The following is a 24,017-nucleotide window of genomic DNA, read 5'->3' as shown; positions in this document are numbered from 1 at the left end:
TCTTCCTTTTAGGAGGCATGGGGAACCGAATCTGGGACCTCCCATGTGGGAGGGAGGCATCCAATTGCTTGAGCCACCTCTGCTCCCTGCTTTGTTGTGTCTCTCATTATATTTTCCTCCTTGTGTCTAGTGTAGGTGTGATGAACTTGGCCTTGTCATACAGTGTTAGTGGAGTGTAAGTTGTTTCTGCTTTTTGAAGGGCACTTGGCAGTATCAAAACCTAAACACCCTAAGTATATGTTCATAAAGGCTTTTATTTAAGAATATTTATTAGAGTATCATTATGGAAAAATTGGAAACAATCTAAATTTCTGTCAGTAGGAACAATAATTACATAAAGGATGCTATACTCATATTGTATAATGTTACAATTAAAAAAAGAAATTGATATATGTAGAGAGCAGTCCAAGACTTATTGCTGAAATGTAAAAGCAAGTCACAGAGCATAGGAATAATATGATTCCATTTAGGTAAAAACAAAAGCATGTATATAGAGCCACAGTGTATATATATGTATAAATTATACATAATTATTTATGTATAATTATTTATGTATAATTATTTCTAAGCAGTTTTGTAAGGCTCTCCACCAAACTTTTAGCTCTGATGACTTATGTAAATGGAATTGGGAAATGATGGATGAGTTAAAATGAGACATTCACTATTAAATGCTACTTTTTAAAAACAACATATTCATGTGCCATGTAATTAAGAAACACTAAATGTTAAACATTTTTCAAGGGACATTTGATACTTTGTAAAAGATGTAATGAGATGCTTCAGGGCTCCTTCCCCCCCCACATAACAACCAGCAAGAAGTGGCAGAAACATCTTTCTCAAAGCACCAGGAAGCAGTTAAAGGCCTGCAGTAACAGGGCAAGCCCAAAATCAAGAAGGGCACTTCAAAGCAGTAGGATCTTGTGGCGTGTGTCTGCGCCCTCATCTCACCAGCTCAGCATGGACAGGTCTGCCCTCCCAGTGCAGATTCTTGGTCCTGGTTCCAGAGAGAGCTGAGTAACCCTCATGCATGTCCTGGGAGCCCAGTCTCTCTGGTGGTGGCCTGAGGGACTGATCATCCGCACACTTGCTGTGTGTAGAAGGGCGTGCAGAGTTCTCCTACAGAACCGTGGGGGAGCTGTGAATTCATGCCGCCTGGGGCGTGGGACTGCTGGCTGTAGAACAGAGTGCAGTGCTTGGGACTGTGCGGAAATTGTTTCCTAGGGAAGAGGAGGCGTTTCTTTCTGTATAAATGGAATTCTTAGGGCCACGTGCACGTGCTCAAGACAAGAGGCAAGCCTGCCCAGAAAGGACCAGGGAGGCTCGCCTGCATTGGCCTGGAGCTGTTCTCTGCACTGATTGCATGAAGCAGCCCTGGAGAGCAGTCACACGGGTTAATCTGCAAAGACTTGGCAAAGTGTTTCCTTTTTTCTTTTCTTTTTTTTTTTTTGTAGATCCTGCCATTAAGGAAGACTGTCATAACACTAGCTCATTACAAGCTTAAGAACAGACACCTCAGAACCTAAATTCCAGTATAAATAATTTTAGCACATTAAAATATCAAAATGTCCAGGTTTTGGAAAGCAGATATGGCTCAGGCAGTTGGGCTCCTGTCTACCATAAGGGAGATCCTGGGTTTGGTTTTCGGGGCCTCCTGGTGAAAGGCAAGCTGGCCATGTGGCGAGCTGGTCTGTGTGGTGAACTGACGCAACAAGATGACGTAACAGAAAAGAGACACAGGAAAAGACGATGAGAGACACAACAGCCAGGGAGCTGGGGTGGCTCAAGTGATTGAGTGCCTCTCTCCATGTCAGCAGGTCCCGGGATCAGTTCCTGATAGCTCTAAAGAGAAGATGAAAAGACAAGCAGACACAGAAGAATGCACAGCTAATGGACACAGAGAGCAGACAGCGAGTGCAAGCAGCAAGGGGGCAGGGATAAATAAAAAAAAATCTTTAAAAAAAAATGTGCAGGTTTCAACAAAAGGTTATAAAACATACAAAAACATACAGAAAAACAGGAAGTGATGACCTAGGCAAAGGAGAAGATTAAAGTATTAGAAACCATCAATGAGGAGGATGAGCCCTGGGACATTCCAGGTAAAAACTTTTAAAAAAATGGTCCTAAATATGCTCAAAGAGCTAAAGGAAAATATGGACAAAGAACTAAAGAGAGAAGTGGATTTGGCTCAATGGATAGAGCGTCTGCCTACCACATGGGAGGTCCAGGGTTGAAACCCAGGGCCTCCTGACCCATGTGGTGAGCTGGCCCACGCACGGTGCTGATGCATGTTGGGAGTGCTGTGCTGTGCAGGGGTGTCCCCCGCATAGGGGAGCACCATGCGCAGGGGCTGCGCCCCGTAGGGAGAGCCGCCCAGCACGAGGAAGGTGCAGCCTGCCCAGGAGGGGCACCGCATACACACAGAGCTGACACAGCAAGATGACACAACAGGAGGAGACAGAGATTCCCGGTATCACTGACAAGAATATGGGCAGACACAGAGGAGCATGCAGTAGATGGATGCAGAGAGCAGAAGGAGAGAGAAACAAATAAAAAAATCTTTAAAAAAAACTAAACTAAAGAAAAACAGGAAAATGATAGATGAACACAAAAAGAATATCACTAGAGAGATGGAAATTATGAAAAAGAACTAGAGCTTAAGGCCACAGGAACTGAAATGAAAAATTCCCTAAAGGGATTTAACAGCAGAGTGGAGCTGGCAGAAGAAAGAGTCCATGAGGTTGAAGAGGAGCCCACTGGAACCATCCAGCCTGAGGAGCAGAAGGGGAAAGCATGAAGAAAAGTGAACAGAGCGTGAGAAATTTGTGGAACACCGCCAGGCGTGTCAATACGCACATTATGGGAATCCCAGAAGGAGAAGAGAACAAGGAGCCAAGAGAGTATTCAAAGAAATAATGGCTGAAAACTTTCCAAATTTAATGAAAGCCATACACATAGAAATATAGGATGCTCAAGAAACTCCAAACAGGATAAACTCAAAACAGACCCACACCGTGTCACATTATAATCAAACTGTTGGATGTTGGAGTTAGACAGAATTCTGAGAGCTCAAGAGAGAAGCAATGTGTCACATACAAGAGAGCCTCAGTAAGATTAAATGCTGATTTCTCATCAGAAACCATTGAGGCAAGAAGGCAGTAGGATGACATATAAAGTGCTGAAACCAAAAAATTGCCAACCGAGTATTCATATCCAGCAAAAGTATCTTTCAGAAAGGAGGCAGGGGTTAAGACATTTCCAAATAAACAAAAGCTGAGTGTCTTTGCCACCACTAGGCGGGTCCCACAGGAGATGCTACAGGGAGTTCTACAGGTTGAAAGAAATGGACACCAGGCAGTTGACAAGCCCGTGAAGAAATAAAGAGCTCTGGTAAAAATAATGACGTGCGTAAATGGAAATACGCATTTACAAGTATGAATGTATTTTTGGTTTCTAACACCAATTTTTACTTCCTGTAGGATCTGAAATGCACAAAATTAATGAATAATTAATCAGTGGTTTTGGACTCACAATGTATAAGCAGTAACTTGCAACAAGAACTATGTAAGGGTGGGGAGATGGAGGAGTATAGGAACATAGTTTTATATATACTATGAAAGTTAAGTTGGTATCAAATCAAATGAGATTTTAATAGATTGAGGGTGTTAAATTTAAGCCCCATGGTAACCATAAAGAAAATATTAAGGAATTTGCAAACTCATAGAGACAGAAAATAGGGTGCAGTGTACCAGGGGTGGGGGGCAGAGGCAATAGGGAGTTAATGCAAAGCAAATCTAGCGTTTTCTTGGGGTAAAGGAAAAATTCTAGAAATGCGTTGTGGTGAGGTTACTGCAACCTTATGATTAATCCCACTGAATGGTGGGCTTGAGAGGGTTTGGGATTTGTGTTGTATCTACATGTTTCCTCAATTAAAAGAAGAGAGAAACAAAGGAGATGTCATTTAAGTGCAAGCATGACACTGGATTGGATCTAGAAATGGAGAAAAGGTTCAAAAGAACATTATTGCTACATAAGAAAACATTGGAATATCAACATATACATTGATATATAACTATTATTGTTAAACTTCTTGAAGTTGATGATAATTGTACTTACATAAGTGAATGGTCATAGAAATGTACGTGGAAGAATTAATTATGTGTTAAAGGAGCACAATGTGTTCAACCTGCTCTCAAAAGGTTCAGAAGATAGAGGAATAGAAAGAAATAAAGCAATGTTGGCAAAATGGTAAATTTGATGAACCTGGGAATCAGGGTGGCTGGGATATGTGGAGTTATCTGCATGGGGTTTATGTTATTTTTGTGTTGTCCTTTAAGTTTGAAATTATTTCAAAATAAAGTATGGAAAACAATTTTTAACAAAAACCTCTCAACAGTCTGAAGACATATTTGCCTCAGTATTCAAGAAACATTGCTTTCTTTACTTTTCTTTGTTTCTTTTCTCCACACCAGGCTGGGTTTCCCTAATGGCTGAAGCAATGCAATCTCAACACATTATGGAGGCATCACATGCTGCCAGAATTCTGGCTAATCTAGACCGAGAAACTGTGCAAGAAAAATATTGTGATGGCGTGTATGTGCTCCACCCGCAGTACCGCACAAGGTGAGAAAGTAGCCGGAGCGGCTTCCCCACTTGAGGCACACAAAGCCTAGTACGTGTAAAATTTTAACTTATTGCTGCTTAATTTAAATAAGTATCATATCTTAAAAATAGGTAAAATGCCTTATTTACTGAAACAGTTTGTCCCTAGGGAGGACTGAGGTGTGCCGTGAAAGTACGCCAGCAGCCAGCTAGTCAGGGCACCGTTACGCCCAGGCCTCCTGCGCCTTGTGTGGTGTTGCACTGACGCTTTGGAGTCCAGTTCTGAGGATGTGGGTCAGTAGCTGACCTGACGGGGACTCTAGAGTTGATGTGACTAGGCAGGAGACAGGCATCACTGTGCAGGCAGCCCGACCAGCCTGTCCTAGAACTCAGGGTCTGGTGAGTTTATGTAGCTGTAAAGCCTACATTGGCATGAGCTAGTTTTAATCAGTTTGACTCGTGCTGCTTCTTACGTTTATTTCTGGTTACTATTTCCAGTCATGTCATTGCAGTGATAATACCAGAAAGACCACTGTATTAGTCAGCCAAAGGGGTGCTGACGCAAAATACCAGACATCTGTTGCTTTTATAAAGGGTATTTATTTGGGGTAGGAGCTTACAGATAACAGGCCATAAAGCATAAGCTACTTCCCTCACCAGAGTCTCTTGCCACTGGTTGGAGCAAGATGGCTGCCGACGTCTGCCAGAGTTCAGGCTTCCTGGGTTCCTCTCTTCCCAGGGCTTGCATCTCTCTGGGCTTAAGGTTCCTCTCTTCCCAGGGTTTGCTTCTCTGGGCTCAGGGTTCCTCTCTTCCTGGGACTTTATTCTCTTTCCTCTCTGAGCTTACTTCCAGGGGCTCCAGCTCAAGACTCCAGCAACAGACTCAAACATCAAAATTTCCAACTCTGTCCTTTGCCATGCCTTTTATCTGTGAGTCCCCACCCACCAAAGGGTGGATACTCAATGCCCTAATGACGTGGCCCAATGAAAGCCCTAATCATAATTTAATCATGCCCAGGTACAGACCAGTTTACAAACATAACATATATCTATTTTTGGAATTCATAACCATATCAAACTGCTACAGCCACATTTAAAATATTACGTATTTCTTGGATATCAGGTATGTAAAAAAATTAGCTCAGTAAATAGCAAAAGAAAAAAAAGTTTTTTATTTGAAAATTAGATTATCTGGTTAAATATAATTTGTAACTAAAATATAATGGCAGTGTCTTTTATATGTGTGTTGCACAGTTGTGTGTAGACTATAAATAGCTTGAAATAATAGATTATCTGCACTTTTAAATGTCATACCCAGGGAAACCTACTGTAAAATCTCATTTACTCTACTTCTGATAAACATTATTGTCCTTGAGTTTGAAAATCTCTTTAATGCATACTGACTTTGAAACTACATTCCAGCTTCGTATTTTAATTTCTGAAATGCTTTCATTGATTGTGGAATACTCTCGTGGAATTCTTTGGAGGGTAATGCAGTGATGAGCTCTGTCACTGTTGCTCTCTCGACGCGCTGCACTGGAATGCGGGTCTGCTGGCTGACCGGGCAGTGAGCTTGCTCAGCCCACCCCGCTAAGGCCTGCTCAGGGAACCTGCCCCTCCAGCTGGCCCTGAAGACGGTTTGCTCTTATGTCATATAAAGTTGCTCTTGCCAAAGCCCCAGTGCATTTATTCTGCCTGCTTTTCCGACTCTCTCCGCCTCAGCGAGCCCATTAAAGCGGATGTCCTTTTCATCCACGGCCTTCTGGGAGCAGCGTTCCGAACGTGGCGCCAGCAGGACTGCGATCAGGCTTCGGCGGGAAAGGCTCCTGAGGACGGAGACTGGTACACCACCTGCTGGCCCAAGGTGAGGCGCAGCCAGCCGCGGCAGGGCCCCCGCTGCGGAGCCCGCTGGTGGCTTGGCAGGCTTTCAGCTAGGGTTTTTCCCCTGCCATGTTCTTTCCCTCAGGCACACTTCCGGAGTGTTACAGTCACAGCTGGGTGTGCCCACCCTACATGACCATTTCTGATTGGGGCGTGGTCTGTGACCCTAAAGGAGAATATTCCACTAAGTAAAACATAAAGTGAAGAATGGGCCAAGGGCCAGTAGTAGTTCACTTCCAGTAAAAACATCACACATAAATAGTGTGGTAGGGACACAGTATATTCATAATAACTAAGTCTCTGGTTCTAGTAATGATAAAAACAGAAAGACTTTGAAAGAGTAATTTCATGGGGAAATTTTTTTTTTTAAGATTTATTTTTATTTACTTCTCTCCCCTTCCCCCTCATTGTCTGCTCTCTGTGTCCATTTGCGATGTGTTCTTCTGCGTCCACTTGCATTATCAGGTGGCACCAGGAAACTGTGTCTCTTTTGTTGCATCATCTTGCTGCTTCAGCTCTCCGTGTGAGCGGTGCCACTTCGGGGCAGTTGCGCTTTTTTCACATGGGGCGACTCTCCTTGCAGGGCTCACTCCTTGTGCGTGGGGCTCCCCTATGTGGGGGTGCCCCTGCGTGGCAGAGCACTCTTTGCGCGCATCAGCACTGCGCATGGTCCAGCTCACCACACGGGTCAGGAGCCCGGGGTTTGAACCCTGGACCTCCCATGTGGTAGGCAGACGCTCTATCAGTTGAGCCATTTCCACTTCACAGGAAATTTCTTTGACATTATTTATTCCAAAGAGCCTTAACTCTGAAATGAATTCATTGGATGGGAGTTTTCTAAAACTCATTTAAAATTGATGCTGCATGTATGTGCAAGTAGTTTCCAGGCTTTTTACTACTTCTTACCTTCTCAGAGGCTTTGTCACGTAGAAGGAATTGTTTACACTTTCTCTTTCATGACAGTGACATATAAAGGTCCATAGTAACAGAACTGTACGTTATCCGTGCCTCTGCATTCTCAGGTCCAAATTTTAACCAGCAGGCTGTGTTTCTCAATGCAGCTTCGTGACCCGAGACAAAAAGGATATGATGCTGGAATTGTTTTTTAACTAATCTTTCAGAAATTTGGAAATGTTTTTATAGTCATCTTCAAATTTTATTCCAGTGTCCTCTTTAATTGTCACTATTATAAGAGGGCTTTAGTTATGAATTTCAATTAGTAGGAAATAATTGGGGCAGTGGAAAATCTTACGTGTTTCTGTTGTACCTTTTATTTTATTTAGACCTGGCTAGCAAGAGACTGCCCTGCTCTCCGAATCATATCTGTGGAGTATGACACGAGCCTCAGCGACTGGAGAGCAAGATGCCCCATGGAAAGGTAGCAGTCCTCCTGCCTCCTCAGGGTGGGGCTAATTTTTACCTTTTACTGCCACAGACAGGATTTTCTTCTGAAAAATTAACCTAGCCTTTTCCTCCTAGTGGGAGTTAACTAGAAACAGTGTAAGGCTTAGCTACATCATCAAGGTTGGGCTCCCAACAGGAGTCACTTACAATATTCTAATACTAAACTCATGTTTCTATAGCAAAGGGGTTTTTTCCACCAAAGTAAAAGTGATCCTTTTGCTTTCACAATCATCTCAGTGGACGGAAGCAGTGATGCTAAGCAGCACAGCCTAGTTGCACACGCAGGACGGAGCGCCGACTTTCTGGACGCTGGACCTAGATGGTGGCCTGACTGGCTGGGTGACCTCAGGCGGGTCCTGGAGCTTGCCTGGACGCGCGGGTCTCACATGGGGAGCTGGTCACAGTCAGTGTGGTCCACTGTGCTTCACCTCGCGCTGGGGACAAGGGCAAGGCTCCAGGCTGCCATCCCCCTTTCACCTGGTATACGTAGCACGTAGCTCTGAAGAGCCTTTATTTTGAAGAGAGGATTCTGTAGGTAGAAGGTAGATGGTTTTGAATTTCCTTTCCAGTTTGAAAATAACTTATTTTGAATTCTCTGATGCTAATAGCTTTCTAGTATTTCTAAGTAACAAGCCCAAATGATAAAAAAACAATTTGCTGTATAAATATAAGTAGAACTAAATAGCAGTGACAGCTATGTAGGTGAATGCATAGAGGAAATGGCACTCTCCTTGGTGACCTTCCCATCGTCAGGCCAGGGAACGAGAAAGGACATGGACGGTCTGTGATGGTCGGGGCAGTAGGTGTGAGGCTCACGTGTGACTGTTAGAACTGCCAGACACATGAGGTGCCCAAGCCTCACTTGTTTGATAAAGGAATGGCTTGTTCTGGGTTTAGGTCTTCCTAATTATGCCAGTGCCAACAAGTTGCCACCCGGGAACGGGCAGTTTCAGAAATTCAGCAGAGAGAATGGGGGTTATTCCTAATTCCAAAATGTACATGTAGCATCTGTCCAATAAACAGAGGCATATTCTTGCTTTAAAGAATCGGTGGCCTGCTCTCATGCCCACTGGTTTCGTTTTGTTCAGAAAGTCCATTGCATTCAGAAGTGACGAGCTCCTCAGGAAGCTCCGAGCCGCTGGCGTGGGGGACAGGCCGACGATCTGGGTGTCCCACAGCATGGGAGGTAAGGAGGGCTGGTCCCGCCAGGGGAGTGTCTCAGAGGGCTTTGATGTAGCCATGGCCCTCGCCCTGACTAGGAGTTTCTCAATGACTGCTCTCCTTCCGTGCTATTTGTTTTTCTAGAAGGGGACAATATGAGCAAATATAAAAGGGATACGATGAGCTGGACAGCTTAGTGCGTTCAGGTGGGGACTAATAAAAAGCCCTGCTTCTGACTACCCAGGCCTCGCGGCTGCTCCAGGGCCCTGTTCCTTTCCCCGCTTCCGTGGTGCCTGCCTGCCACCCTGCCCAGAGCCTGCCGAGGTGGAGAGGTGGCCTCATGCCTGCCCTGTCTGCTGCCCCCAGTCCAGCTCTGAGGCTTCACCAGCCCCGGCCCTGGCCGTCTGAGGGCATGCTCAGGGGTGTGCCCTCCTGCTGAGAGAGGTGGCTGCAGCCTGCGTCATCTTGGCATTCCTGTCCTATCTGGCCACTAGATGGGGTGAGGGGAGCCGCGTCACTGCGCTGGCTCAGCCTGAGGAGCCCTGTGCCGTGGTGGGTAGTGGGCTGCGTGGGGGGACGGAGGCAGCGGCACTCGGCACTGGCCCGTCCACAGACGCGTTTCTAGGACCTCAGCTGTTTGTAGCTTGTGTTGCACTTCCAAAAGATCGCGACTTGTTGTTTTGAGGCCCTGTTTAATGTACTACAGAGGCTTAGTGTTTAAACTCTTTCAAAGAGGGAAGAAAATAACCTGCACTTTTTTCCTTTCTTCTTTGTGGCTAGGCCTTCTTGTCAAAAAGATGCTGCTGGAGGCCTCCAAGAAGCCGGAAATGAGCCCCGTTATTAACAATACCCGAGGGATCATTTTCTACAGCGTCCCCCACCGCGGGTCCCAGCTGGCTGAGTACTCAGTCAACGCGCGCTATCTTCTCTTCCCCTCCCTGGAGGTCAAGGAGCTCAGCAAGGGTAAGGCTGCTCTTCTGTCGCCAGAGAAATCGGGGTTATGGTAACATCAGGTACAAAGGAGGAGGGACTGAAGAGCTTCTTCCTTGATGGAGATTTTTAAATTATAATCGATTTCGTTGAAACATGTTCATAAACCATACAGTCCATCTAAAGTAGGTGCAGTCAGTGGCATTTGGTATAATCAAGAGTTCTGCATTCATCACTTCAATCAATATTAGGACATTTTCATTACCAAAGGAAAAAACAAGATCCCACCCCTTAGCAGTCACCTCTCAATCTCTTTGTCCTTCTCCTGCCAAAAATAGCTGCTATTCTAGTTCTATCACTATAATTTATTTGTATTTGCACTTTGTATAGATGGAGTCAAACAATATGTAGTACTTTTTTTTAAGATTTTTAAAAAAATTTATTTCTCTCCCCTTCCCCCCCAGCCCCCCCGTTGTCTGCTCTCTGTGTCCATTTGATGCGTGTTCTTCTTTGTCCACTTCTGTTGTTGTCAGCGGCACGGGAATCTGTGTCTCTCTTTGTTGCGTCATCTTGTTGTGTCAGCTCTCGTGTGTGCGGCACCATCCCTGGGCAGGCTGAACTTTCTTTCACGCTGAGTGGCTCTCCTTAGAGGGCGCACTCCTTGAGCGTGGGGCTCCCCACGTGGGGACACCCCTGTGTGGCACAGCACTCCTTGTGCGCATCAGCACTGCGTATGGGCCAGATGCACACGGATCAAGGAGGCCCAGGGTTTGAACCACAGACCTCCCATGTGGTAGACGGACACTCTATCCACTGGGCCAAGGTCGCTTCCCAATATGTAGTACTTTTTGTCTAGTTTCTTAGCATACTTTTTAGTTTGCTTTGCTTGTAAATCTGCCCAAATATCACCCTGATATTAACATCTTGTGACATAAATATGCATTATTTCTGTATCAGAGAAAATCATACGCACTTTTTTAAAAGATTTTTTAAAATTTCTCTCCCCCACCCCCCCATCGTCTGCTCTCTGTGTCCATTCGCTGTGTGTTCTTCTGTGTCTGCTTGTATTCTTGTCAGCAGCACTGGGAATCTGTGTCTCTTTGTTGTGTCATCTTGTTGCATCAACTCTCCATGCGTGTGGTGCCACTCTTGGGCAAGCTGTGCTTTTCTCGCGCAGAGCGGCTCTCCTTGCAGGGGCACACTCCTTGCACGTGGGGCTCCCCTACGTGGGGTTCACCCCTGTGTGGCATGGCACTCCTTGCGCACAGCAGCACTGCATGTGGGCCAGCTCACCACATGGGTCAGGAGGCCCTGGGTTTGAACCCTGGACCTCCCATATGGTAGGCGGATGCTCTATCGTTTGAGCCACATCCACTTCCCTATGCGCTATTTTTTAGGAGGTACCAGGGATTGAACCCAGGATCTCGTACATATGACGCAGGTGATCAACCACTGAGCCACATCTCTTCCACTAAATGCACTATTAACCATACTCATTTTTCTTATAAGACTATATAGCATAGTGAACCCTTTTATTTCATTTTTCCATTTTCCCTCTAGTTGTGTAATGTTCTTAGTCTTTCCTTTTCAATCATCGTCAAACCCATATATTATCACTATTAATTACAAACCATATGATGTGCATTCACCATTTCTATTCATTTCCAAACATTTCCAAACAACTTTTTACCAATTCTGTACAGATTATACCTCAGCTTTCTGTTCTCTACCCGTATTTTATTTTCTGGTGACTTATATTCTAGCTATTAACTCTGAGTTTGCTCGTTGTATTTAGTTCATAATAGCGCAGTCATTCTGTATTTGTCCTGTTGTGACTGGCTTGCTTCACGCAGCATAATGTCCTCCAGGTTCATCCACGTTGCCATGTGCTTCATGAATTCATTTCTTCCTAGAGCTGCATAATAATCTGTTGTGTGTGTAACCACAGTTCATTTATCCATTTGTCAGGTGATGGACACCTGGGTTTCCATCTTCTGGCAATTGTGAATAATGTTGCTGTGAGCATGCGTGTGCACATGTCTGTTTGTGGCTCTGCTCTCAGTGCTTCTGGGTATTTACCTAGTAACGGTATTGCTGCTAGAACAGCAGATCTGTATCTAACTTCTTTAGGAATGGCCAAACTGTCCTCCACAGTGGCTGTACCAATCTACCTTCCCACCAACAGTGAATAACTGTTCCTATCTCTCCAGCACTTACTCTTCTGTCTTTTTAATAGTGGCCATTCCAGTAGGTGTGAATTGATATTACTTTGCAGCTTTGGTTTGCATTTCCCTATTAGCTAGTGATGTTGAACTTTTTTTTTTTTTTTTAATTTTTTAGGAGATACTGGGGTTTTAACCCTGGACCTCATACATGTAAAGCAGGCACTCAACCACTTGAGCTATATCTGCTCCCTGTTTTTCTTTAGAAAAATGTCTATTTGAGTCTTGCCCATTTTTTAAAAAAATTTTTTAAATTAAATTTTATTATTTTCTTTACAGATACATGGATCACAAAAAATGTTACATTAAAAAATATAGGAGGTTCCCATATACCCCCCCACCCCACCCTTCCACTTCTCCCACATCAGCAACCTCTTTCATCATTGTGGCACATTCACTGTATTTGGTGAATACATTTTGGAGCACTGCTGTACCACATGGACTATAGTTTACATTGTAGTTTACACTCTTCCCCAGTACATTCTGTGGGTTATGGCAGGATATATAATGTTCAGCATCTGGCCCTGCAATATCATTTAAGACAACTCCAAGTCCTGAAAATGCCCCCACATCACATCTCTTCTTCCGTCCCTGCCCTCTTGGCCACTTTCTGCAGATCAGTGCTACAGTTTCTTCCTTTCTTTTTTTTTTTTTTTTAAAGATTTATTGATTGATTGATTGATTGATTTCTCTCCCCTTCCCCCCCAGCCCCAGTTTGTCTGTTCTCTGTGTCTCTTTGCTGAGTGTTCTTTTGTCTGCTTCTGTTGTCATCAGCGGCACAGGAATCTGTGTTTCTTTTTTTGTTGCGTCATCTTGTGTCAGCTCTCCGTGTGTGCGGCGCCATTCCTGGGCAGGCTGCACTTTCTTTCACGCTGGGCGGCTTTTGTTATGCGGTGCACTCCTTGCACGTGAGGCTCCCCTACACGGGGACACCCCTGCGTGGCACAGCACTCCTTGCGTGCAACAGCACTGCACATGGGCCAGCTGCACACGGGTCAAGGAGGCCCGGGGTTTGAACCGCGGACCTTCCATGTGGTAGACGGACACCCTAACCACTGGGCCAAATCCGCTTCCCCAGTTTCTTCCATTACTAGTCACGATAGTTCTATAGTAGAATACCAGTAACTTACTCTAATCTGTATTTTTTTGTGGACCCGGGTTGGTGGTGTCCACTTCACCTCTATATTGAGAGGGGGCTTATATCCCACATGGTTGATGGATGCGATTCTCCTGCTTGGAGTTGTAGGCACTCTTGGTTCCCTGGTGTGGTTGTTGACCATCTTCACCTCCCTGTTAGCTGATGTGTGCAAGTCTGACAAACCGGAGAGTAGGAGCTGCAACTCTGCTGAGGCTCAGGGCCCAGCTGGCACACTCTCTAAGCCAAACTCAGTATATGAACGCATTACCTTCCCCCCACCGTGGGACATGACTCCCAGGGACGAACTCCGTGGTGCTGAGGGGTTGCTACCAATCACTAACTGGTGATGCAACTAGAAAAAGACCTTGAATAAAAGGGGGAAATGGTAAAGACAAATAAGTGTATTTGGCTAAGAGTCTTCAAAAAAGAGTCAAGAGGTCATCAGAGGGGTTGTGCTTACGCATGCCTCAGCAGGGTCCCAGAGACAGCCAAAGTAGATAGAACCGCAGGTACTGGTGCTCCTGAGAGCTACAGAGACACACAGGTTCTTCAATCATGGAGTTGGCTCTGGAGTTCAGTGCCTTGTCAATGGGCCCTACTTTGAAGTTGGACTCAGATGTGAGCTCTCTACACATGCCTCTTCTGTCACTTTTACTGAACCTGTGGTTGGCACTGGGTTTGGTGTATACCCAGGAGACTTCAGTCTCTGGACTGGTCATGTGCCAGTCTTGCCCGTTTTTTAATCTGGTCATTTGTCTTTTTATTGTTGAGTTGTAGGATCTCTTTATTTATCATAGATATTAGACTCTTTTCAGATATGGAATTTCCAAGTATTTTCTTTCTTGAATTGGCTGCCTTTTCACTCTTTTGTCAGAGTCCTTCGAGGTACAAAAGTGTTTAATTATGAGGAGATACCATATATCTGTTTTTCCTTTTGTTGCTCATGCTTTGGGTGTTTGGTGTAAGAGACCCCACACATACCACAAGATCTTGAAGTTTCCCTACATTATCTTCTAGGAGTTTTATGGTTCTTGCTTTTATATTTAGGTCTCCTTGATCCGTTTTGAGTTAATTTTTTATATAAGGTGTGAGATAGGCATCCCCTTTCATTCTTTTGGTTATGGATATCCAGTTCTCACAACACCAATTGAGAGACTGTTCTGTCCCAGTAAAGTAGGCTTATCAAAAATCAGTTGACTGTAGAAGTAAGGGTCTAATTCTGAACTCTGGATTCTAATCCATTGATCGGTGTGTCTATCTTGATGCCGATACCATGCAGTTCTGACCACTGTAGGTTTGTAATACACTGTAAGGTCAGAAAGTGTAAGTCTGCCTACTTTGCCCTTCTTTTTTAGGATCAATTTTTGCTATTTGGGACCCCTTTCCTTTCCAAATAACTTTGATGTTTGACTTTTCTAATCCTGTAAAGTAGGCTGTTGGAATTTTGATTGGGATTGCATTGAATCTATAAATCAGTTTGGGTCATATTGACATCTTCATGATATTTAGTCTTCTAATACATGAACACAGAATGTCTTTCCATTTGTTTAGGTCTTCCTTGATTTCTTTTTACAGTGTTTTGTAGTTTTCTGGATATAGATTCTTTACATTCTTGGTTAAATTAATTCCTAGATATTTGAGTGTTTCTGTTGCTATTGTAAATGGAATTGTTTTCTTGATTTCTTCCTCAGATTGTTCATGACTAGTGTTTGAAACGTTACTGATTTTTGCCTGTTGATCTTGTATCCTTCCACTTCGCTGAACTCATTTATTTGCTCAAGTAGCTTTGTTGTACACATTTCAGAATTTTCTCAATATCAATAGCAAGGATTTTACTTCTTTTCCTATTGGTGCCTTTTATTTCATTTTCATACCTAATTGCTGTAGCTAAACCATCTAGCACAACGGTGAATAACAGTGGGCGTCCTAATCTTGTTCCCCATCTTAGAGGCAAAGCTTTCAACCGTTCCCCATTGCGTACAATGTTGCTTGCAGGTTTTTCATATATGCCCTTTATCTTTGGAATATTTTTAAGAAAAAAGGATGCTGGGTTTTGTCAAATGCCTTTTCTGCATCAATTGAAAGGATCATGTCGTTTTTTCCTTCAGTTTGTTAATGTGGTGTATTACATTGATTGATTTTCTTATCTTGAACCACCCTTGCATACCAGGAATAAAATCCACATGATCACGGTGTTTAATTCTTTTAATATGCTGTTGGATTTGATTTGCAAGCATTCTGTTGAGTCATTGGAGAGATTGGGTCTGTATTATCTATCTGGCTTTTTTGCTAGGGTGATGTACAGAAGATAAACTCTGTATCTTCCCAAAATGTTAATTTCTCAAAATGCTTAATAAGATTCATCTGGGAAGCTGTCTGGTCTTGGAGTTCTCTTTGTTGGGAGATTTTTGATGACTGATTCAATCTCTTTGCTTGTGATGGGTTTGTTGAGTTCCTGTATTTCTTGCAGAATCAATGCGGGATGTTTGGGTATTTCGAGGAGTTTGTCCATTTCATCTCGGTTGTCTAGTTTTTGGCATGCAGTTTCTGTGGGGTCAGTCATAATGTTCCCCCTTTCATTCCTGGTTTTATTTTCAATTTCTTCTTTTCATTGTTAGTCTAAGGATCTGTCGATTTTATTGATCTTCTCAAAAAAGCAGGGAGCTGATGTGGCTCAGTGGCTGAGCACTGGCTTCCCACATACAAGGTCCTGGGGTCAGTCCTGGGCCTCAAGTACCTCCAAAAAAATAAAGGCAGTTTTTGGTTTTGTTGATATTTCTTTTTTGGTTCTCAATTTCATTTATTTCTGCTTGTTTTGGGATTGGTTTGCTGGTTTTTTTTTTTGTTTTTTTTTTTAAAGATTTATTTATTTTTTATTTATTTAATTCCCCTCCCCTCCCCTGGTTGTCTGTTTTCTGTGTCTGTTTGCTGCGTCTTGTTTCTTGTTTCTTTGTCCGCTTCTGTTGTCGTCAGCGGCACGGGAAGTGTGGGCAGCGCCATTCCTCTGCAGGCTGCACTTTCTTTTGCGCTGGGCGACTCTCCTTACGGGCGCACTCCTTGCACGTGGGGCTTCCCTACGCGGGGGACACCCCTGCCGTGGGGCGGCACTCCTTGCGCGCATCAGCACTGCGCATGGGCCAGCTCCACACGGGTCAAGGAGGCCTGGGGTTTGAACCGCGGACCTCCCGTGTGGTAGGCGGACGCCCTAACCACTGGGCCAAAGTCCGTTTCCCTGGTTTGCTGTTCTTTATCTAGTTGCTCTAGGTGTTCAGTTAAGTCTTTGACTTTAGCTCTATATTCCTTTTTTTAAAATAAAATTTTAATTGAAGCATGTCATCACACAGGACTGCCATACATCTCCCTACCACCAATAGTTTGCATTGTTGTGAAACATTTGTTACAAACTAGAGCCCATATCTTGCATTATGTGTAGTAGTATTATACATTTGTTATAGTTCATGAGAACTTTTTCATATTCTGTTAATAAGTCCCCTGCTTTATACAATCCATTCAAAGTATATACTCGGTGGCTGTCATCACAGTGTTGCGCTGTCATCATTTTAGAACGTTTTCATTACTCCTAGTATTGAAATAATATCTTCTTGCCAATGCTGCAAAATATTACTGTTAACTATGGTCCGTAAGTTACATTAGTTGTAATTTCCTCATGAATCACCATATTCTTAGCTCTTTGTAAAAGAAGTTTTTATGTGTATACTATTAACTACAATCTTCACCCACCTCTGAAATCACTGTTCTAAAGTCCCTAGATTATTCTCTAGTTTCCTTTTAATTGACATTTATGCCCATAGGCTACCCCTTTCAGCCACAATCACATTTATAAATCAGCAGTGTTAATTATACTTCTGTAATGTGTTATCACCAGCTCTGTTCTTTTCCACACTTTTACAGTTAGCCTTATTAGAGCATCAGTTCCTATTCTCAACTCACATTCTAGGTCCTAGTAATCTATACTCTAGAATTTATATTCTGTTTATTAGTGAGACCGTTCAATATAATGTCTTCTAGGTACACCCATGTTGTCATATGCATCCTGATTTCATTGTGTGTATTTACCACATTTTGTTTATCTATTCATCAGTTGATAAACACTTGGGCTGGTTCCATATTTTAGTAATTGTGAATAATGCTGCTGTAAACATCTGTGTGCAAATGTCAGTTTGCATCCTTTCAGTTCTGAAAATGTTCCTAGTAACAGGATTGCTGGATCATACAGGAGTTTCATATTCCTCTTCTTGAGGTGCTGCCAAACTGTCTTCCACAGAGGCTGCACCATTTCACACTCCCACCAGCAGTGAAGGGGTGTTCCTCTTTCTCCACATATCTCCAGCATTTGTAGTTTTTTTGTTTTTAATAAAGGCCATTCTATAAGGTGTGAAATGGTATCTTGTAGTTTTGATTTTGATCTGCATTTTCTTAATGCTAATGATTTTGAACATTTTTTCACGTGCTTTTCGGCCTTTTGAATTTTGTCTTTGGAGAGAAGTCTATTGAGTCGTTTGCCCTTTTTCAGTTTGGGTAGTTTGGTCTTTCTTCTATGCAGAGGACCCAGTGCTGACTGCTCCAAGGGTGGGGCGGATGCCAGCATGGTCTCCTTTGCCGTCACTCCTGGGTGGTGGCCAGCCTTCCCTGCTGCTCAAGCTCCTGAGCAGCCTGTGCCCGTCCTCGGCCCTTTTTCTGGGAGTGACGTGAGCCCTGTGCCTCTCCAATTCAGGTTTTTATTTTTAAGGCATGAACAAAGAAATGATTCAAAGCATCAGTTTCTTCCTGTAAGCTCTTTGAGTAGAGGGTGTAAGTCTTACTCAGCTTTTTATCTCATGATGCCTTGTGATTGGTAGACACCTAGAACTCTGGTGTTTTTGTTAAGAATAAAACAAGGTATTAAAAGAATTATGAAAATGGAAAATTACAAAAGTTTAATACCTCTCCAGTTCCATTTTCCAGAAGTAACCATTCTTAACACTTGGGATTAATCCTTCAAGGCCTTTTCCTGTGTATCTACAACTAAGTAAAGGGTCATATTTTTTTCAACAAAAATGCTGGAGGATACAGTACATATTACTCTGACTTTTTAATTGACTTATTTTTACTACATTATAGAAAACAAAAGCCATGTAAATCGTGGTGTCTCCCATCAGGAGCCCTTCTAACATTAGGAAGGACCCATGGAAAAGTGTACAGAAACTAGCCCTAAAGCATAGAACTAAAGTAGCTCTAACTGGGAAGCGGATTTGGCTCAACAGATAGAGCATCCACCTAGCACACGGGGGGTCCAGGGTTCAAACCCAGGGCCTCCTGACCTGTTTGGTGAGCTGGCCCACATGCAGTGCTGATGTGCACAAGGAGTGCCATGCCACACAGGGGTGCTCCTCATGTAGGGGAGCCCCACGCGCAAGTAGAGCGCCCCTCAAGGAGAGCTGCCCAGCGCAAAAAAAGTGCAGCCTGCCTAGGAGTGGCACTGCACACATGGAGAGCTGACGCACCAAGATGATGCAACAAAACAGACACAGATTCTCGTGCTGCTGACAAGAATACAAGCAGACCCAGAAGAAGACACAGTGAATGGACACAGAGAGCAGACAACTGGGGGCGGGGGAAGGGGAGAGAAATTAAAAAAAAAATTAGCTCTGACTGTCTTCATTTGTGTATATATCATTAGCTATATATGAACTGTGTTAATACTGCCCATCTGATTGGAAGATGTATAGCAATAATGTGAATACTAGCTTCAATAGGATTTAAAATTAGAAGGGTTATATAACGTTTTGCTTCAAGTATTGTTCCAAATTTCCAGCGAATTGCATTTTTGAGTTTGGGGGAAAAAATCATCAGCTGTTTAATTATAAAGCACTATATTTTGATTAAGCATTTTCTCTTTCTGAAACTCCTGTTAATCAGAATTTGAAGCCCCTGGCTCAAGCCTTAATATGCAGTTGTCTTTTTGCTCATATTTTCTCTTTATTCTACATTATGAAGTGTTGCTTGACTAAACCTGCTGATTTTGTTTTTCAGACAGGTTTTATTTTCCAAGAACTCTTTCTTCCTCCTGCTGCTCTTTCCTCCCGTCCCCCTCCTGTTTTGTGGGTGTTTTCAAACCAGGGGGTTTCCCCTGAGAGCTGGTGCCCTGACCGCCCCTCAGTTCTGAGCACGCCGAGATGGGAGGTGGGCTGGGGCCCTGCAGTGCCCGCCAGGGAGGGCGCACGGCTCCCCCAAGGACTGTCCTGTCAGCCCGTGGCTGTCCCTCTCCCTTTACTCTCACCCGGGTGACTTCTCGGGAGAGGAAAGCAGACATGCATGACGAGTCACCACCTTGAATTGAACCAGAATTTCCTCTCTAAAAGCCAATGCATCTTACTATGAATTGGGTAAACAACTTGCCACAGTCTCTTTCTCTATGATTTCACAGATTCTCCTGCACTTAAAATACTACAGGACGATTTTCTGGTGTTTGCGAAGGACAAAAACTTCCAGGTGCTGAATTTTGTGGAAACACTCCCGACCACTGTTGGCAGCATGCTTAAGCTGCACGTGGTGTCTGTGGAATCCGCAGGTATTCCCTCCCGAAAGTCGGCCATTCTGTGCAGCTGGCAGTAAACCAGCATTTATTCATAGAAGTCCTTTTCACACCCAGTTCCTCAGGTTCTAGAGACAGTCTTATGAAGATCTAGATTCTAAATCCACTATTCTTTTCAGCCACGAGTTAAAACTTCTCTGCATTACTCCCTGCCCTCCCTTCATTTCAAAGGTTCTTTGGCTAACTCAACGTTAGCCATCAACACTGAACTTCACTGCACTAAAGCAAGAACGAGAACACTTCTATCAGAGACTGAAAGGCGCGTTTCAGTTAACAGATGAGTAGCCACATGTGAAAACTTAAATCCACTAAAGGTCTAGTTAATGGAAAATGGGGAACATTCAAGGGGCCAAGATTCTGATGGGAAAACGATCGTGTTAAAGTCCACTGCTTGTTATGGCCTCCACCGTCGCTCAGGCCATGGTAGTCGCCCCATAAATTCCAAGACCCGAGAGGCTTTTCCCTCCCCGTCAGGTTGCCTGGGCGGTGCTGTCCTCAGAGCCGCCACCATATTTTGAGCTCCTTGAGGCCTGGGACAGTGTAAATGACCTCTGTGCAACTCGATGCATAGTAGCTACGTAAAATGAAAAAAGCACTTTGTTGTGGAACATAGAGAAGCTTTGCGGTAAAGTGGTGTGCCTGAGGGGTGAAAGAAGCCTGAAGCAAGAGCAGCCCTAATACTGGGACAAAGGCTTTGACCTTGACGGTGCTCACTGCTAGGTTAGAGCAAGAGAACACCACACACACATCCAGAACAGTAGGAAAAGCCGAAAATTATCATTATACCTACCGAGAGTCCAGGCTTGCATTTAACCGTGACAAACTTCAAGTTCCCTTCTCTCAGGACATTTTGAATGACCATTTGTACTCTTACTGAGGTTTTACTGACATTTGTTTTCTTCAGATTTAGGCATTGGAGACCTAATTCCTGTGGACGTTAACCATTTAAACATTTGTAAGCCAAAGAAAAAGGATGCTTTTTTGTACCAGCGTACCTTACAATTCATCCGTGAAACTTTAGCGAAAGACCTTGAAAATTAATAGTTGTCATCTTCCATTTTTATTATGTGAACACAATGCAAGAAACAAGAAACTTAGTGTTCTTTATTTTCTTTAAGCTCCAAGCAAACATAGTTATGATGGCGTCAACAGTCTGGAAGATGTTGCCGAGGATTGTTCTTGGTTCATGACCTGGAAGCACAGAGGTGGCGGGCACAGGCTGAGGGCTGGGTCTTTTACTCAAAAGAAGCGCCTCACGTGCCAGTTGGCTCCGCCGAGTTGTGCCCAGCAGCAGGAGCAGAGCCGCCGTGGACTGAAAACGGCCTTTTAGTCTGTGGCTGGCTCACACCCGGAGAGGCACTGGTGGTTCTGCAAGGAGAGCCACGGTCAGCTCAGCACAGAGAGCCTAAGTGGAGAGGAGGATATCCCGGACCGTACGAGGCTGGTCTTGGTTCCAGGCTCCATGTGCTGTGGATTTTTAAAACAGTAACTCTGCTTTGGTGCTAACTTGGTTAGACCCACTCTCACGCATGGCTTAGTTTCCTTATGTGTTTCTATTTTCATAGTGCTGAGAACAAATCTTTTTCTTTACAGAAAAAAAAAATTCTAATTCTTTTCAAACTTGTAGCTACCTGTACTTGTAATTTGTCCCACATAAGGATAAAGTAGTTAATTCATTATTGATCATAGCATGAAATAAAACTATTCTAAGCCATTTTCTATCTTAGCAATAAGAGTATGAGTCTCAGATTTTATTTAGATAAATATGACTCTCCTTGTTCATTTGGGAGTGAGATTAACTGACCTACAGCACATGAGAAATAGGAAATCAAAAAAAAAATAACTGCAACCACTGACATACCATAAAATGTTTATGTGTACAGAGGTTTTTAGTGTATTCAGAGTTGTACAATGATAATCACTAATTTCAGAATATTTTAATCACTTCCCATCCCCTTCTCCTCCCAGCCCATCATCCTGGTGGATTGACCTATCTTGGACATTTCATATCAAAGGAATCATACCAGGTGACCTTTTCATGTTTTCATGTTCATCTCTGACGCAGTACTTTTTTTTCTTCTGCCAAATAATTCCAGTGACTATGCCACATTTAGTTTATTCACCATTTAAGGGCCATTTGAGTTCTTTACATTTTAGGCTATTACAGATAATGCTGCTGTGGATGTACATTTTCACGTCTCGTGGGTATATGCCTAGGGATGGAATTGCTGGGCCATAGGGTAAGTCTTTGTTTAACTTTTTGAAGATGATGGATTTTGTACCAGCACAAGGGCCTTAATCACTGGTCTACTGTGTAGGTACAGCAAATGTGGGCCTACCCTCCTGAATTTTCTTCTCTCTGTAATATGAAATACATTTGTGTGATTTGGTTTTTGACACTTGGTATGAAAAGTATGTCCATGAGAAAAATGTAAACATATTCAATAAATGTCATTTTAAGGTACTTATAGCATGGATTGTGCTCTTCTATTAGAAATTTGCTTTATAAAAAGTATTGTTTTATTATAAATTATCTTATTATGGCAGAAGGCACAAATAACTTAATACCCAAGAATTTCTTGTAAAAATTCCTTTTAAGTTGCTTTCAGCTTGGCCTTGGAAATTAGAACAGTTTCATAGAGTTCAACTTCTGGTCCCTAAGTTTGGGAACACTAAGTTTACTAGCACTTGGGAGTTTTAGTTTAATCAAAACTTTAACCTCAGGAATGTTAAAGCTAATTTAAAAAGAAAGCCAGATGTGTGGGAGTCCCAGGACCACGCCCGACGACCTTGATGCCGAAGGCGCCCGTCATCTCCGCTTCTGGAACTAGAGTGCAGAAGCTTGGTGTCTGGGACTGCTCGTAAGACGCTTACAGCATTGAAGGCCCACAAGAGTTTCCTGCTCTGTTTATCCTCCTCCTGACCCATTTCCTCTTCCTGGGAATTCATTAGAATTAATTCCAGCAGGACTCCTCTGCTTACAACCTCTCTCCCCACACAGGGTTAACTACCACGCGCTGTTGCGGCTACTCCAAATCCGTCCTCATCTCCTGCTGCGGCCTTAACTCAGGATTTCCCACTTCGCTCCTTGTTCTGATAAAGCAGCGCTGTGATTCATTGAGCACCTGTGCACACAGTGGTGCTTCAGCTGAGAATATGAGTTGGCAGCAGTATCCAAACTTGAAAGATAGAAAAAATTTTGTGTTTCCCAAACTTGCCCAGGCTTAAAACTGGTGAGAGCTGGGGTTTCAACTGCGTTTGATTTTAAAATCTATGTTGTAACATTTCCACGGAAGATTTAGCATATTGTTAACATTAAGAATTGTTCACATTTTATAATCTGGAACTCCCAAGCAGATCTTAGAATCTCTCTCTCCCAATACCTAATTAAAAGGACAAAAACGGGGGAAGGGGGTATGACTTGGTGAAAAAAAATTCACCAGCAGCCACCAAAAAATAAATGCCTGAACTCATATGTTATTTTTTTGGAAAAAATGGTGGCTATGAAATAGAAGTGGTATTGGGGGAGTAGATTGTAGATAGTCAATCTTGAGAATTTTCCTGACAGTTCCCTGTTGTGTAGACAAAGGGGATGGTGCTGAAGGAAGTTAAGGGAAACCCTTGAAGGCAGAACCTTCTCTATCACTGAAGTTGTAAAAATAAAACAAAAAAATAGCAACGCTTTACATTTTCTGAAGGGAATAGGATCCCGTCAGTGAAGTGAAAGTTTAACAGAACCTCTGGAGAGAAAGCAGGGACCAGATTTTCTAACAAAGGTAGTGTGAGGCCTGGCTGTGCTGTAGGAGAGGGCAGGCGGCAAGGCCCAAACGGATGGGTAGAGCAGCCGGAGGCGAGGCGGGGAGCACGGCGGGGGTGCGGCGGGGGGCTCACCCCACCTCAGCAGCAGGAGGTCTGGGCACACAAGCAAGAGAAGGTGGAGAGAAATGGCAGGACAGTAAAGCAACAGAATGAAGAAACAGGTACACAGTGACATCTGAATGTGCAGTTCGAAAACCAAACCATCCTCAAACTAAGAAAAGTAAATATGAAAAGGGAGAGTAGAGATAAGGAAACACTGGAAACCAAA

The 24,017-nt window shown here is 43.5% G+C and overlaps 1 protein-coding gene across 10 annotated transcripts in view; it reads left to right on the top strand.

Annotated features, from left to right (window-relative positions):
* The window catches only part of SERAC1 (serine active site containing 1), a 92,429-nt gene extending 70,035 nt beyond the window's left edge, over positions 1-22,394 (top strand). For all 10 annotated transcript variants that reach the window (XM_071212546.1, XM_058289621.1, XM_058289624.2 and 7 more), the window contains 7 exons: positions 4,470-4,620; positions 6,322-6,463; positions 7,764-7,858; positions 8,973-9,070; positions 9,826-10,008; positions 19,763-19,906; positions 20,835-22,394. In XM_071212546.1, the coding sequence (XP_071068647.1) occupies positions 4,470-4,620; positions 6,322-6,463; positions 7,764-7,858; positions 8,973-9,070; positions 9,826-10,008; positions 19,763-19,906; positions 20,835-20,971 (950 nt within the window). In that variant the 3' untranslated portion in view covers positions 20,972-22,394. The remainder of the gene's footprint in view (positions 1-4,469; positions 4,621-6,321; positions 6,464-7,763; positions 7,859-8,972; positions 9,071-9,825; positions 10,009-19,762; positions 19,907-20,834) is intronic.
* Positions 22,395-24,017: the final 1,623 nt, after the last annotated feature.

The sequence above is a fragment of the Dasypus novemcinctus genome, chromosome 28 (genome assembly GCF_030445035.2).
Source record: "Dasypus novemcinctus isolate mDasNov1 chromosome 28, mDasNov1.1.hap2, whole genome shotgun sequence".
Classification (NCBI taxonomy): domain Eukaryota; kingdom Metazoa; phylum Chordata; class Mammalia; order Cingulata; family Dasypodidae; genus Dasypus; species Dasypus novemcinctus.
The sequence above is the reverse complement of the archived record's forward strand: the minus strand, read 5'-3'. Positions and strand labels throughout refer to the sequence as shown.